Genomic DNA, 13,955 nt, shown 5'->3' with positions numbered 1-13,955 from the left:
ATTGTGTTGACAAAGCAGGAGATTTTTGTCAGCAGAAGGAACATTCTAGTGCGTACACCTCCACTGTTTCGTTGATAAAACTGTGTAGTGTAGAGGCCTAACTTGTTATAGAAAAATATGTTAACAAGGATACATAAAGGTCACTTAAGGATTAGAAAATCTAAGAGAAGGGATGGAGCCAATTTATACTGTCCTCAAATGAACAGCTAATTCAGAATAAGGCACTCTTATTCCAGAGCATCCACTGAGGAATAGCTATTCTGCTTTAAATTCACACCCTCCCTTAACGCAAAGGAACTTCCCAGCGTAGATAAACCCTGAGTGCTTTTCCTTTAAGTGAGAGTGACACATTTTTCCAAAATAGTTGCTTTTACTGTTGGAGGCCTGGCCTAGAGCACAAAGTTAAGTTGAAGCACGGCAGCCGACGTTGACCTAGTTGTACATGTTAATTTGTCTCCCACTGAAGTAAGTGCCCTGTTATGCGACATAATAACACCACCTCCCCGAGCAGCATAGCACCACGGTCGGTATACTTAGGTTGGCACAATGTGACTGTAGATACTGCATTACTGACCCTAAGTGTCCTTCAGCAGCTATCCCGCAATGCCCCACCACTGACCGCTCTGGTCACCATTGTGAACTCCACTGCCTAGGAGTCACATAGAACAGAAGGTCCCCCTGCCACATTTAAAGCCCTGTGAATTTTTGAAATTCCTTTTCTTGATTGTCTGGCTTCATGTGTACACCTAGTAGCTCTCTATTGTTGACCGTGTCGGAGAATAACAGAGTTCTCACTTTTTGTTTGGGTACAGCAAGTCAGATACTTTATTTTCTCAAGCAATTGCGTAGAGGGAGAGAGCTAAACAGGTCTCTCAACAGGTAAACAATTACAGCAAGCATTTATACCTTTTGTTACAGACAATAATGAGCAACAGCTGCATTTTGTTTATACATAGGTCATTCTGATATCTTGTTTTGCTCACTAATGTAGACTCTTAGTCTACATTCCATATTATCTACACATTATCTACACAAGGTCGCAACAACTTCTCACACAGTTCTTTCCCACTCGCCTCACACATTCCTCACTTCTACAAATCTCGCATTATTGGGGTTACAGTTAGCCTGACTCTTGCTAACGAACTGTCATACATTGCATCCCCTTCCTGTCAGTTCTTTCTCTGCTTCCACACCCCCCCCCCTTTTGTACTACTAGTACAACAAACATTTTCAAATCTCTATTTGCATTAAGTCTTGGAATTCAGATTCTACTTCAGATGCTTCAACCTTAGGGGTTTTGATTGGAAGTAATGACAATGCATGATGAGCATGGACATGAAAGGTATTACTATTATTACATCCTTTACAACAACAATAACGTACTCTTACACTAACTAACACCAACACAAACAATAATATTCCCATAGCAATGGGGTTGTTGTACAGTTTTAGTCATAAAACACAATACATCATACTTAGTACATAAGGTGGACACTCTATAAGCTGTATGAAAGGCTTACTTTTCAACTTGATATATATATTGAAGCATGTGAATTTGCCCTTGTATTTCAGAGATTTTCTGAACCTCTGGTAACAGTGAAAGCAAATTTTGAAATCGGTCAGGTACTAAACTAGTCCAATTAAAGGGTATCTGGAACCTAAGGGCTACTTGGAAAATTCTATCTGCAAGCTAGTAGATAATATGATTGCCTGCAGTGGTAATGAGATTAAAATGTATGTCGTGTATGTTAAAGCCACCACATTGCAAGACATACATACATACAGCTATGGAAAAGTAAATGTCCTGTCAGGGTAGTTCCTTGTCCCCTACCCTCCCAGCAAACGTAGTCATGAACAGTAACAACTGCTCCTGGTTTCAGTTTACGGTTACACTGAAGCTGTGGGGGTTCTAACGGCCAAAATGTCCATTGACTCCCTAACCCCATCCAAACGTCAGGAGCACTGACTAAAAATCGATTGGGCATACCAGGTAGTCTAATTTCCCAGATGTCTCGGTGAATTACCCAATCCCACATGCATCCTCCCCATGGACCCGGCAGGATTCGGTATGTGGGAGCCCACCCCCTCCCAACCGGTCCATATGCATGGAAGGAGCACTGAGAATGTCCGCACTTCCACCCAGAAAGTCTCCAAGTATGTCTCCATGGCCACAGATCAGATGGTACTCCTGATGTGTCTGTAAGGGCAGTGGGCCAAGCCTGATGCTCTAGATCATTCCGAATGGCCATTAGCTGGTCATTCAGGAAATCCTGAATTTCTGAACATGCTAGATCCCACTGCAATGCCTTCCCAGCCTCAGTGATATTCAATACCATCTCTGTCAGCAACTTCTGGGTCATTGAACTAAGGGCGGAAATAACATGTAACTCACCAACTCCAGCCTGTACCTGGGTTAGTTGTGCCCCAGAAACAAGGCCAATGGCCTTCTCTAGTTGCCCCAATTTCTCATCATGTTCTTGGTTCTTAAAAATATTCCAAACTGCTGCTGCACTATTGGCCCCATCCCAAAGGGATCCAGTCAAGTCTCTCTTCTTTCTAGAGGAAATAACCCAAGCCCTCTGTTGTGCTAATCTAATGGCAGCCCTCTTTGAACAATTTGGGTATGTAGACGTAATCTGGAAACTGGATAAGGGCAATGAAAATTTAACGGTCCCTAGTGTAGTGTTAATCACAGTCCATTGATATCCTATTACATCTCTCTTTAGGGATGTAGGTGTAGTACTATAACACATCTGTTGGTTGAACACCTTTATGTACTTCCGGGAGGCATTGATATTAATGGCATAAGAAGGGGTGTATTGCAATAAGGTACAGGTCACATTATTAGTCACTGGAATAATTTCTATGCAGGTAAAATTTCCAGTGGCAAAACAAACTCTTTGGGTATTCGTTTAATTGTTCACTAATTGGGTGACCAAATAACAATAAAAAGAAGAACAGGAGTACTTGTGGCACCTTAGAGACTAACAAATTTATTAGAGCATAAGCTTTCGTGGACTACAGCCCACTTCTTCGGATGCATATAGAATGGAACATATATTGAGGAGATATATATACACACATACAGAGAGCATAAACAGGTGGGAGTTGTCTTACCAACTCTGAGAGGAAAATTAATTAAGAGAAAAAAAACTTTTGAAGTGATAATCAAGATAGCCCAGTACAGACAGTTTGATAAGAAGTGTGAGCATACTTACAAGGGGAGATAGATTCAATGTTTGTAATGGCTCAGCCATTCCCAGTCCTTATTCAAACCGGAGTTGATTGTGTCTAGTTTGCATATCAATTCCAGCTCAGCAGTCTCTCGTTGGAGTCTGTTTTTGTACATGTACATTGGCCAAACCGGACAGTCTCTACGCAAAAGAATTAATGGACACAAATCTGACATCAGGAATCAAAATACTCAAAAACCAGTGGGAGAACACTTTAACCTGTCTGGTCATTCAGTGACAGACCTGCGGGTGGCTATATTACAACAGAAAAACTTCAAAAACATCACCCTGTAATGGTTTTGCTTCTTCTAGAAAAATCCAAAGTCACAGTAGGTCTGTCAGTGGACAAGAGAGAGGTTACTAGCACTTCACCTTGTCTTTTTTCTTTTTCCTGCTGTCCAGAAGGCACAGTAGAGCTAGAAGGAGAAATAGGCTTATCATCAGTAGGAGAGTCCTCCCGAGGTGGAGGGGTCTTTTTACAGTGAGAAGCATGGGTCCAGGCAGGTAGTCCTTGGCACTTCACAGTGTTGTTGGTGGTTAACAGGACTTGGAAAGGGCCTTTCCAGTGTGGAGCCAAAGCAGTCTTTCGTTGATGGACTTTACATAGACTCCTCTCCTTGTTTCAATTAATGGCAGGGCTACTAGGGTCTTTGGGTAGCACTTCTTTTATCTGTGAGAAAAGAAACCTAACACATTTCATTAATGCCTGGCAGTGTTTTGCAGATCTCATAGTTGCTTGGGCACATTCAGGCCCCCCCTTTTCTTGGTTGTCAGCCAAGTTTTAGCTGTAGCAGTGTCCTTGAATGGGGCCAGCATCTTATCTTTGGACTGAGCTTGCTAGCTATTTTTTTCCAGTTAACTCGTTCTGTTCTTTTTCTTTCTCCCATTCTTTAGGTTCTTTTAACCTACAAAGGAAACTTCCACTCTTTACTCATACACCTTTTCCCAACAATGAACACATACACATTGCCATTATACAGTACATTAGTCTTATTATTCAATGTATGCCATGTACACTCTTCCAGTAAAATAACTTTATTACAGAGCTTTGGAGCAACAAACCAGGACAAGCACACCCACTTTTGAGGAGTCCACTCGGTACAACCTCTGGTGTCCAATAGCTTTCCTCCCTCCCCACCCTCTGGCTAGAAATCTGAGGTAGCCAGAAGGATCCCATGTGCAATATGGGGAGTGGATTAACCTTCCATATCCTTGCTTCCAAAGACTGTTGGTATGCAAATTTTAACAACAATTTTTCAATTAAAAAAATCTGGCCAATGAAGTTTCTTTTTCTTACTTAAGCAAATGTATTAGACTTTAGTATATCACATTTTCCTGATTTATCCAAATACTTTGTATTCCAAGTTGAATAAAACAAGTATCTGCTTTTTGATTTAACCCTTCTATTTAATTTTGAACTAGACTGTCTTATGAAAATATTAAACCCAACAATTCTGGCCACAAGACAAACACCACAAGACAGGACATAGAACATAAAAATAATTCCTATTGTACCAGTAAATGCATGGTACATTGAATGCTGTTCAGCTGGCATCCGTTTTCTCTGATGATCTGAAAGACAAAAGAACAGAGGTCTACCCCTTCTGGGTAGTCAGTCATTGCTTAAAATATTTCCTTTATATACACATACTCTTGTTGATTTTAGGCAAAACAGAGGAATTACCCCATATTTCCTTGTATTTGTTTCATAGGCAGCCCAGGTTTCAGTGGCTTCTGCCTTATTAGTTAGAAAATTGCATTAATACAGATGCTTTCTGGCTTGCTTCCAGATCCAAAGCTATCCACAGCTTAAAGATTCTTACTTAAAAAGGGACACAATTAACTTTCCCAGACTTTTACTTCTAACTTCTGCTTTCAAACACATAGTGATCTGAAAAAGACAACACAACCTATATTGGTAGGTTTGCATTTCTTTTACCTCTACTACAATATACACTGCACATGTTTTGGGGAAAATGCATATCCTCTCCACAATTCAATTTCCACAACACTAGCCACATCAATTTTTACACAAGGTGTAACTATTTCTTGTTTGAACACCAGGTAAAGGCCATTTACTTAACATATAATCCAAAGGGCTATCCTTAGAGGGTTTTACCAGAGACCCACCCATCTGCCTGCTGACACTCTAAGGGTATGTCTACACTACGAGAGTAGTTCGATTTTACTTAAATCGAATATGTGGAATCGATATTACAAAGTCGAACGTGTGTATCCACACTAAGGACAGTAATTTGACTGTGTGAGTCCACACTAACGGGGCAAGCGTCAACATTGGAAGCGATGCACTGTGGGCAGCTATCCCACAGTTCCCGCAGTCCCCGCTGCCCATTGGAATTCTGGGTCGAGCCCCCAATGCCTGCTGGGGAAAAAAATGTGTCGAGGGTGGTTTTGGGTAACTGTCGTCATCCAACTGTCACTCCCGCCCTCCCTCCCTGAAAGCGCCGGCGGGCAATCAGTTCGCGCACTTTTCTGGTGAGTGGCAGCGCGGACGCCACGCCACAGCATGGAGCCCGCTGCGACCATCGCTGCAGTTATGGTCGTTGTCAACACCTCGCACCTTATCATCCACCTTTTCCAGAGGCAGATGCTGAGAAATCGGGCGAGGAGGCTACGGCAGCGCAGTGAGGACATGAAGTCTGAGAGTGGCACAGACCTGTCACAAAGCACGGGACCCCATGCCGTGGACATCATGGTGGCAATGGGTCATGTTGATGCTGTTGAATGGCGATTCTGGGCCCGGGAAACAAGCATGGACTGGTGGGACCGCATAGTGCTGCAGGTCTGGGATGAATCACAGTGGCTGCGAAACGGAACTTTCATAGAACTTTGTGAGTTGCTGTCCCCTGCCCTGAAGCGCAAGGACACCCGGATGCGAGCAGCCCTGACTGTCCAGAAGCGAGAGGCCATAGCCCTCTGGAAGCTTGCAACGCCAGACAGCTACTGGTCAGTCGCGAACCACTTTGGCGTGGGCAAATCTACCGTGGGGGTTGTTGTGATGCAAGTAGCCAACGCAATCGTTGAGGTACTGCTGTCAAAGGTAGTGACCCTGGGAAACGTGGAGGTCATCATAGATGGCTTTGCCGCGATGGGATTCCCAAACTGTGGTGGGGCTATAGATGGAACTCACATCCCTATCCTGGGATTGGACCACCAGGCCAGCCAGTACATTAACCGAAAGGGCTACTTTTCAATGGTGCTGCAAGCACTGGTGGACCATAGGGGACGTTTTACAAACATCAACGTCGGATGGCCGGGCAAGGTTCATGATGCTCGTGTTTTCAGGAACTCTGGTCTGTTTAGATGGCTGCAGAAAGGTATTTACTTCCCGGACCACAAAATAACTGTTGGGGATGTGGAGATGCCTATAGTGATCCTCGGGGACCCAGCCTACCCGCTAATGCCCTGGCTCATGAAGCCCTATACAGGCGCCCTGGACAGTGAAAAAGAACTCTTCAACTACCGTCTGAGCAAGTGCAGAATGGTGGTGGAGTGTGCTTTTGGACGTCTCAAGGGGAGATGGAGAAGCTTACTGACTCGCTCTGATCTCAGCGAAACCAATATCCCCATTGTTATTGCAGTTTGCTGTGTGCTCCACAATCTCTGTGAGAGCAAGGGGGAGACCTTTATGGCGGGGTGGGAGGTTGAGGTGAATAGCCTGGCTGCTGATTACGCCCAGCCAGACAGCCGTGCGATTAGAAGAGCCCAGCGGGACGCGCTGTGCATCTGGGAGGCTTTGAAAGCTAGGTTCCTGAGTGAGCAGGGTAACCTGTGACTATTATGTTTGTTTACAGAGAAGCTGAACCTGCCCCCGTTTCTTTACCCAGTGAATGTTCACTATCCTCTCCAGTTTCATACCCCGTTCACCCCCTTCCCCCCCTTCCAACACACGCTTAAAAATAAAATCACTGGAAATTTGTTAATGAACACCGTTTTCTTTATTACTGTTTTCGCGGTAAAGTGTTGAAACTGGGACGCAGACTGTGGTGGGGAGCGGGTGTAGTGTAGTGATGCAAAGGATGCTTCTAAACTCGAGGAATGACATGCTCCTGCTTCTAGAGTGGTCCGCACTGGTGGACTGGTTGTTTCAACGGAGCCTGCCACCCCTCCTGTTCGGGACTCTGTGTGTGGGGGCTATGTGACTTTCTGGCAGGGGGAGGATGGTTACAGATCCCCTGCTGCGTGGCTCTGTGATCCAGGATAAGGACCGCTGCATAAGATCTCTAACCGCCCTCCCCCGCCACAAAGTCACATAGCCCCCCCCCCCCCACCCCCGAAAATGAAAATCACCTCCCAGACTGACCAGGGTACCTAGTGACTGCAATGTGTGTGTGACCTGCTGCTGAACCTGCTCCCGTGTCTGTACCCTAGTAAAGGTGACTGTCCTGTCCAATTACCAACTCCCTTCCCCCCCTTCAAACAGACTGTCCTCTAAAAAAACATGATGGAAACAGTAATTAACAGAAATGTATTTTTTATTAGCAACTACACAGTTAGGGGATGAAACTGGGATGGGGGCTTGGGTGAGGCGGGAAGGAAAGGACTTATCAAATTTTGGGGAATGAGAGCCTTCTGGTACTTGAGCAGTCTGCAGGGGTGGAGTGACAGTTTTCACGGACTCTGCCGCCCCTCCTTCTTGGTACTTTGGGTGAGGGGGGTATGGGACTTTGTGGCGGGGGAGGGTGGTTACAGATAGACTGCAGCGGGGCTCTGTCCTCCTGCCTCCGGTCCTGCAGAACATCCACAAGGCGCCGGAGCGTGTCCGTTTGCTCCCTCATTAGTCCAAGCAGTGTTTGAGTCGCCTGCTGGTCTTCCTGCCGCCACCTCTCCTCCCGTTCGCTGTGTGCTCGCTGGTATTGCGACATGTTCTCCCTCCACTGGGTCTGCTGGGTTGCCTCGGCTCGGGAGCATCTGAGAACATGTCGTCCTGTGTCCTTTTCTTTCTACGCCTAACCTGCGCCAGCCTCTGGGAGTGTGATGCCAAGGTAGGTCGGGAGACAGTCACAGCTGTGGGATGGGAAAAAGGGAGTGAATTCCTCAGAAAGATAAATTTTTGGTGAACAAAGAACATAGTCTTTCTCTGTGAACAAGACCATGCACAGCACCTATCACATGCGCACTCAGGACAAGGTCGAATTTTCGGCCTTTGCATTCAGTGCCTGGGGTCTTGCAGTGCAGATCAGACAAGCGCGGCCGGACAGCGGAATTTGGGTAGCAGGCTGACATGGTAAGCCATAGACTTGTGGCAGCTTAAAACTGTAATAATAGCACTGCCCTACTTTCACGTTCAAAGCAATGCTCCTAGCGTTGGCCAGTTCCTGCTGCCAGCAATCCGGCAAGCATGAACTCTGCCCCTGTCCCACCCCCTCGCGGCTGTCCCCGGGAAAGATCCCTGTATGCTGCCCCTCTCCCGCCTCCACCGCATGGCTGTAAACTGCCGGTTACAGTTCTGTAAAGGAACAGGCAAGCAGTCCCAATACCAACATTCCCCTAATTCAAAGCAGGTGACCATGAGCGACATCACTCTGATGCGGATTTCAGAGAGCGACAGAGAACGCATGCTTCGTGAAAGCCTGCAAAGACCAGGGCCGTATGCCACCATGCTCTGCAAGGCAATGATCCCGGAGTACTTGCTGCTAGCCTGGCGCGGGAATGTTTCCTACTACGGAGGACACAACAAGGCTGCTCTCCCAAGGAACCTCATGCAAAGGCTTTCCAATTACCTCCAGGAGAGCTTCATGGAGATATCCCATAAGGATTTCAGCTCTATCCCCGGACATATAGACCGAATTTTACTGTAGCTGCACTGGCAAGAACTAAACAGTAGAGGGCCTAGGGCAAACCAATCATGAGAAACCGGACATTGTTAGAATTTTTGGCAGTAGTTGCACTACCAAAGACTAAAACTTTAAGCGCCTAGGGCAAAGTAATCATGAAAAACCCACTGTTAATATTAATGTTCTGTTCAAAATAAATCTTTACATGTTTTATAACACTTACCGACTGATCCTTCCCCTGATTCTGGGTCTGGGTTAATGCCTGGGGACGGTTGGTAGGGGATCTCGGTGAGGGTGATGAAGAGATCCTGGCTGTCTGGGAAATCAGCGTTGTAAGCACTGTCGACTGCCTTGTCCTCCTCATCTCCTTCCTCATCTTCCCGTCCGCTAACATCTCCGAGGAAGCGGGTGTCGACAATATCCCATCCTCAGAGTCCACGGTCAGTGGTGGGGTAGTGGTGGCGGCCGCACCGAGGATGGAATGCAGTGCCTTGTAGAAACGGCATGTCTGGGGCTGGGATCCGGAGCGTCCGTTTGCCTCTTTGGTCTTCTGGTACCCTTGTCTCAGCTCCTTGATTTTCACGCGGCACTGCATTGCATCCCGGCTGTATCCTCTCTCTGTCATGGCTTTGGAGATCTTCTCATAGATCTTTGCATTCCGTCTTTTCGATCGCAGCTCCGAAAGCACGGACTCATCGCCCCACACAGCGATCAGATCCAAGACTTCCCGATCAGTCCATGCTGGGGCCCTCTTTCTATTCTGAGATTGCATGGCCATCTCTGCTGGAGAGCTCTGCATCGCTGCCAGTGCTGCTGAGCTCGCCACGATGTCCAAACAGGAAATGAGATTCAAACTGCCCAGACAGGAAAAGGAATTCAAATTTTCCCGGGGCTTTTCCTGTGTGGCTGGTCAGAGCATCCGAGCTTGGACTGCTGTCCAGAGCGTCAACAGAGTGGTGCACTGTGGGATAGCTCCTGGAGCTATTAGCGTCGATTTCATAGAATCATAGAATCATAGAATATAAGAGTTGGAAGGGACCTCAAGAGGTCATCTAGTCCAACCCCCTGCTCAATTTAATTTAGCGCTACTCCCCTCGTTGGGGAGGAGTACAGAAGTCGAATTTAAGAGACCTCTATGTCGAACTAAATAGCTTTGTTGTGTGGACGGGTGCAGAGTTAATTCGATTTAACGCTGCTAAATTCGACATAACCTCCTAGTGTAGACCAGGCCTAACAGAGAATTACACAGAGAACAGAGGGAATTATGGCCTAATAGGATCCTATTACAGGAATTTCTACTAATACTGACCGCAACAGGGGACAGAAGGATCCCAATTCGACCTCAGAGCTTCATCGCACGCGATGGCTTCCACTCCGAGGAATTACGAATGAGAGGCTCAGTTCCGTCCACACACCTAACGCCCAAATGTATAAGACAGAAATTAATTAACCGGTTAACCAGAACAGAACCAGAACAGAACCAGATAGTGTCTCCTTATCCTATTAGGACTCACCTTATCAGAACACGAACCCCAGGGGCTGCGGTGAAGCAGAGAAAAGGGGCAAAACACCCCGTTGGCGCCGTTCCCAGTTCGCCGCAGCCGTCCGGAGTCCAATATCCGAGCTAGGAGAGTCCCGGCGGAGTCGCCAGAAACTGTCACCAAAATACCGGGTCCACCTAGCTGAGAGTCAATAACAGCCAGACAGGGATAAGGAAGAGTTGCTTTATTCTGCAGAAGAAAGGAGAGCCTTGCACCTTGGTACAAAGACTCTGTCTTACACACATTTTACCATTCTAATTATTATCCTGGGGATTTGAAATCCCCATGCTTATAATTACTTACTCCTTTCCTTCCACTATGCCCTCAAAGTTTCCAACCTGTTTTCCAATCTCTCTATCTGTTGCCTGCCCGCTTGGGCCCGATCCTGCTTTTCTCGCTGAACCGTCCCTTCCATGGGCACCGGCTTTTTCACTACCAATTTAACTAGGAGGGTGGGCTTCTCAACTAGACCCACCCTTCCTGGTCTCTTCCCTTAAACATTCTTACTCACAAGGCTACCCGAGTCCTCCGTCATGAGGCTTGCCACCTGGGCAAAACACATGGCTCATTGGCGTTTAACTATTCAATTTTCTCTTGTGGCAAACACACTGCTGTTACAGCATATGCAAACACAAATGGTTGAATTTTGACAAGTCCCTGAAGGACCGGTACTTGCTTAGCCAGTGCTTCCTTTTCTTACTTGGAAGTCCTGTCTCAAGGCTTGCAACTTGCCCTGGGCATAGGTTTGAGTTGCTGCTTGATTCATGATTTATGCTCTTAATTGCTCAATTCTAGTTATCAAGTACACAACTCTTCCCTTTTCTCCAACTTCTCTATTGCCCAGTCCTGCTACGACTGGGGTAGATCCACCTGACACCCTTCCCGGTCAACCGGGGTGGAGAGAGGAATGCTAAACCCCTCTCCGGTTCTCAGACTTACTGCGGCTGAGAGTCGGCACACTTTCATACTCACACACGTACATCCAGACTGGCCACGTCTGTGTACAACGTTCAGAGAAGGCGCTGTGCAATCTCCAACTTGCTTCCTCTCTTGGGAGGGCAGTTCTTTTACGCCCTGGGGTCTCCTGGGGTGTCTTTTCAGTGATTCCAGTCCAGGCCGGCTGCCTGTGGCTTCTTCAGCGTCCCCAAACCACGCTGGCTCCAGGGTCGCAAAGGCAGACTGTTGGATCTCACTGGACAGTTAAGCTTTGCAAATGTAATCTCAGCACTGTAACTTGTATTGCCTTTGGTTTGACTATGTCTATATTTTTTTTCACAGCCAGCTGGTGCCGAAAGCAGTTTTTCTTTGTACTTAGCCTGGTCTGCATTGATTCTTGACCTTGAACGCAGATTAACTTTCTCTTTATCTCTGGACCAAGCTGAATTTCAAATTAACCCGTTCCTTTCCTCAAGAGACAAATTGCTCCCATTGTGTGTCAGAGGCTTTTTGGTAATTAAAAGCTCCTCTGAGATGTATGATCTTATCTAGATTGAAGGTACCTTCTAGCGGGCATTGTTTAGATGAATTTTCACGTATGTAATGATTCCAATTCTCTAAATACCTGCAGGTTTTAGGACCATAATGTACGTACATGAAATCAGATGGGGTACCCTTAGGGGGTGAGAGGGAATGCTTAGACTGTCTCCCACCCATTTTCCAATCACACACACAGGGAGGATGCCCTGTCCGCTCTAGCGGCACATAAACTAAGGATCTCTCCCTACAGGGTACTCACACAGGAGAGGCTAACGAGGATGGCCACGACCCTCCTACACCTCCCTTCAGCAAAGAGCATCGGCTAGTCTCTGAGAGATGGCGCCGCTTACTCTCGTTGCATCCAGTTTGATGATCAGACAGAGAGGAAAAGGGGAGGGAAGATGGATGGGTTCACGCACTCCTAGACCTAGATAGCTTCCTCGCCGGACGATGCCAGGCCGAGTTAGCCCACCGTGGGTCGGATCTCCTAAAAGATCCTCTAGTTACCGGGCTTGCATTAGAGTAGTTCTGGTCACGAGCCAAAAGACTTCGCAGAGTACTCTGGGCGTCTTCCGGTAACTCTCAATTCACACTGGTGTACACACACACACACACACACACACACACCAAGGCCTCTATCTCCAAATACCACGATGCATCTGTACCTTATGTCCGGACTCAATACACTATGAGGTGGTAACAACCCCTCTTGAGGCAGTAAAAACCCCTCAGCACCGGTGCATACCTATGCATCTCTCTTATGCATATGGGGGTGGCCAAACTAACAGTTCCCCAGAACCGCATACAACTACCTTATTGGGGGCGGCAAAACAATTGCCCAGAACCACTCTGCATCTGATCTTGCTGCACAGTCAATAAGTTTGGATGGCGCGAGCCCAACAGGAACAGACGGCCCCACAGACAGTCCTCCTCCAACACCCCAATAGAGATTTCAAAAGGTCTCCTACCTCTATTGTGGCGCCATGGGATTCGAAGGGGAATGATCCATAGCAGCTGCCGGTGCCTCTGTGGGCGTTGCCATCCTGGACGAACCCCCAAATTGTCGGAAAATAACAGAGTTCTCACTTTTTGTTTGGGTACAACAAGTCAGATACTTTATTTTCTCAAGCAATTGCGTAGAGGGAGAGAGCTAAACAGGTCTCTCTACAGGTAAACAATTACAGCAAGCATTTATACCTTTTGTTACAGACAATAATGAGCAACAGCTGCATTTTGTTTATACATAGGTCATTCTGATATCTTGTTTTGCTCACTAATGTAGACTCTTAGTCTACATTCCATATTATCTACACATTATCTACACAAGGTCGCAACAACTTCTCACACAGTTCTTTCCCACTCGCCTCACACATTCCTCGCTTCTACAAATCTCGCATTATTGGGGTTACAGTTAGCCTGACTCTTGCAAACGAACTGTCATGCATTGCATCCCCTTCCTGTCAGTTCTTTCTCTGCTTCCACAACCGCAACTGCCAAGCTGACCATGCCGGCTACATGCTCCTGGAGTAGAAAGGAGATATTGGCTCTCCTGAGCTTGTGGGGAGAAGAGGCTGTGCATGCACAGCTCCGAAATGTCAACATCTACAAGCAGACTGGAGAACACTCCAAGTTCACAGAGTTCCACCTTCACTCGGCTGTGACCTGACAAAGGGGGCATCCTTTACAAGGAACAGGTGAGAGTTAGGGGATATTTCCTGGCTACGTTTAAAAAGAAATGCCTCTGGGTTGTTTTAAAGAACAATACAGGCAGCACAGAGGAATTGGAATGGGATACGGAGACATTTACCTCTCGGTCATTGGTTCCTATATGGCCCCGTGTTGGGAGAGAGGGTACCACCATGGGAATGGAGCTTTCCACACCTTGGGCCCCAGTTGCAATACAGCCA

At 46.8% G+C, this 13,955-nt stretch overlaps 1 protein-coding gene across 1 annotated transcript; it reads right to left on the bottom strand.

Annotated features, from left to right (window-relative positions):
* Nucleotides 1-795: 795 nt before the first annotated feature.
* On the bottom strand, nucleotides 796-12,401 carry LOC135982936 (myb/SANT-like DNA-binding domain-containing protein 1). Its single transcript, XM_065591780.1, has 2 exons — nucleotides 9,255-12,401; nucleotides 796-8,261 (listed from the first exon to the last, which is right to left on the bottom strand). Exons 1-2 carry the CDS (start codon nucleotides 9,828-9,830, stop codon nucleotides 8,256-8,258), a joined length of 582 nt encoding a protein of 193 aa, XP_065447852.1. The 5' UTR covers nucleotides 9,831-12,401; the 3' UTR covers nucleotides 796-8,255.
* Nucleotides 12,402-13,955: the final 1,554 nt, after the last annotated feature.

The sequence above is a fragment of the Chrysemys picta genome, chromosome 4 (assembly GCF_011386835.1).
Source record: "Chrysemys picta bellii isolate R12L10 chromosome 4, ASM1138683v2, whole genome shotgun sequence".
NCBI lineage: Eukaryota > Metazoa > Chordata > Testudines > Emydidae > Chrysemys > Chrysemys picta.
The sequence above is the reverse complement of the archived record's forward strand: the minus strand, read 5'-3'. Positions and strand labels throughout refer to the sequence as shown.

Excerpts from the sequence above, each read along its gene's own strand:
- LOC135982936 (XM_065591780.1), bottom strand. The coding sequence starts at position 9,830 with ATGCAGAGCTCTCCAGCAGAGATGGCCATGCAATCTCAGAATAGAAAG.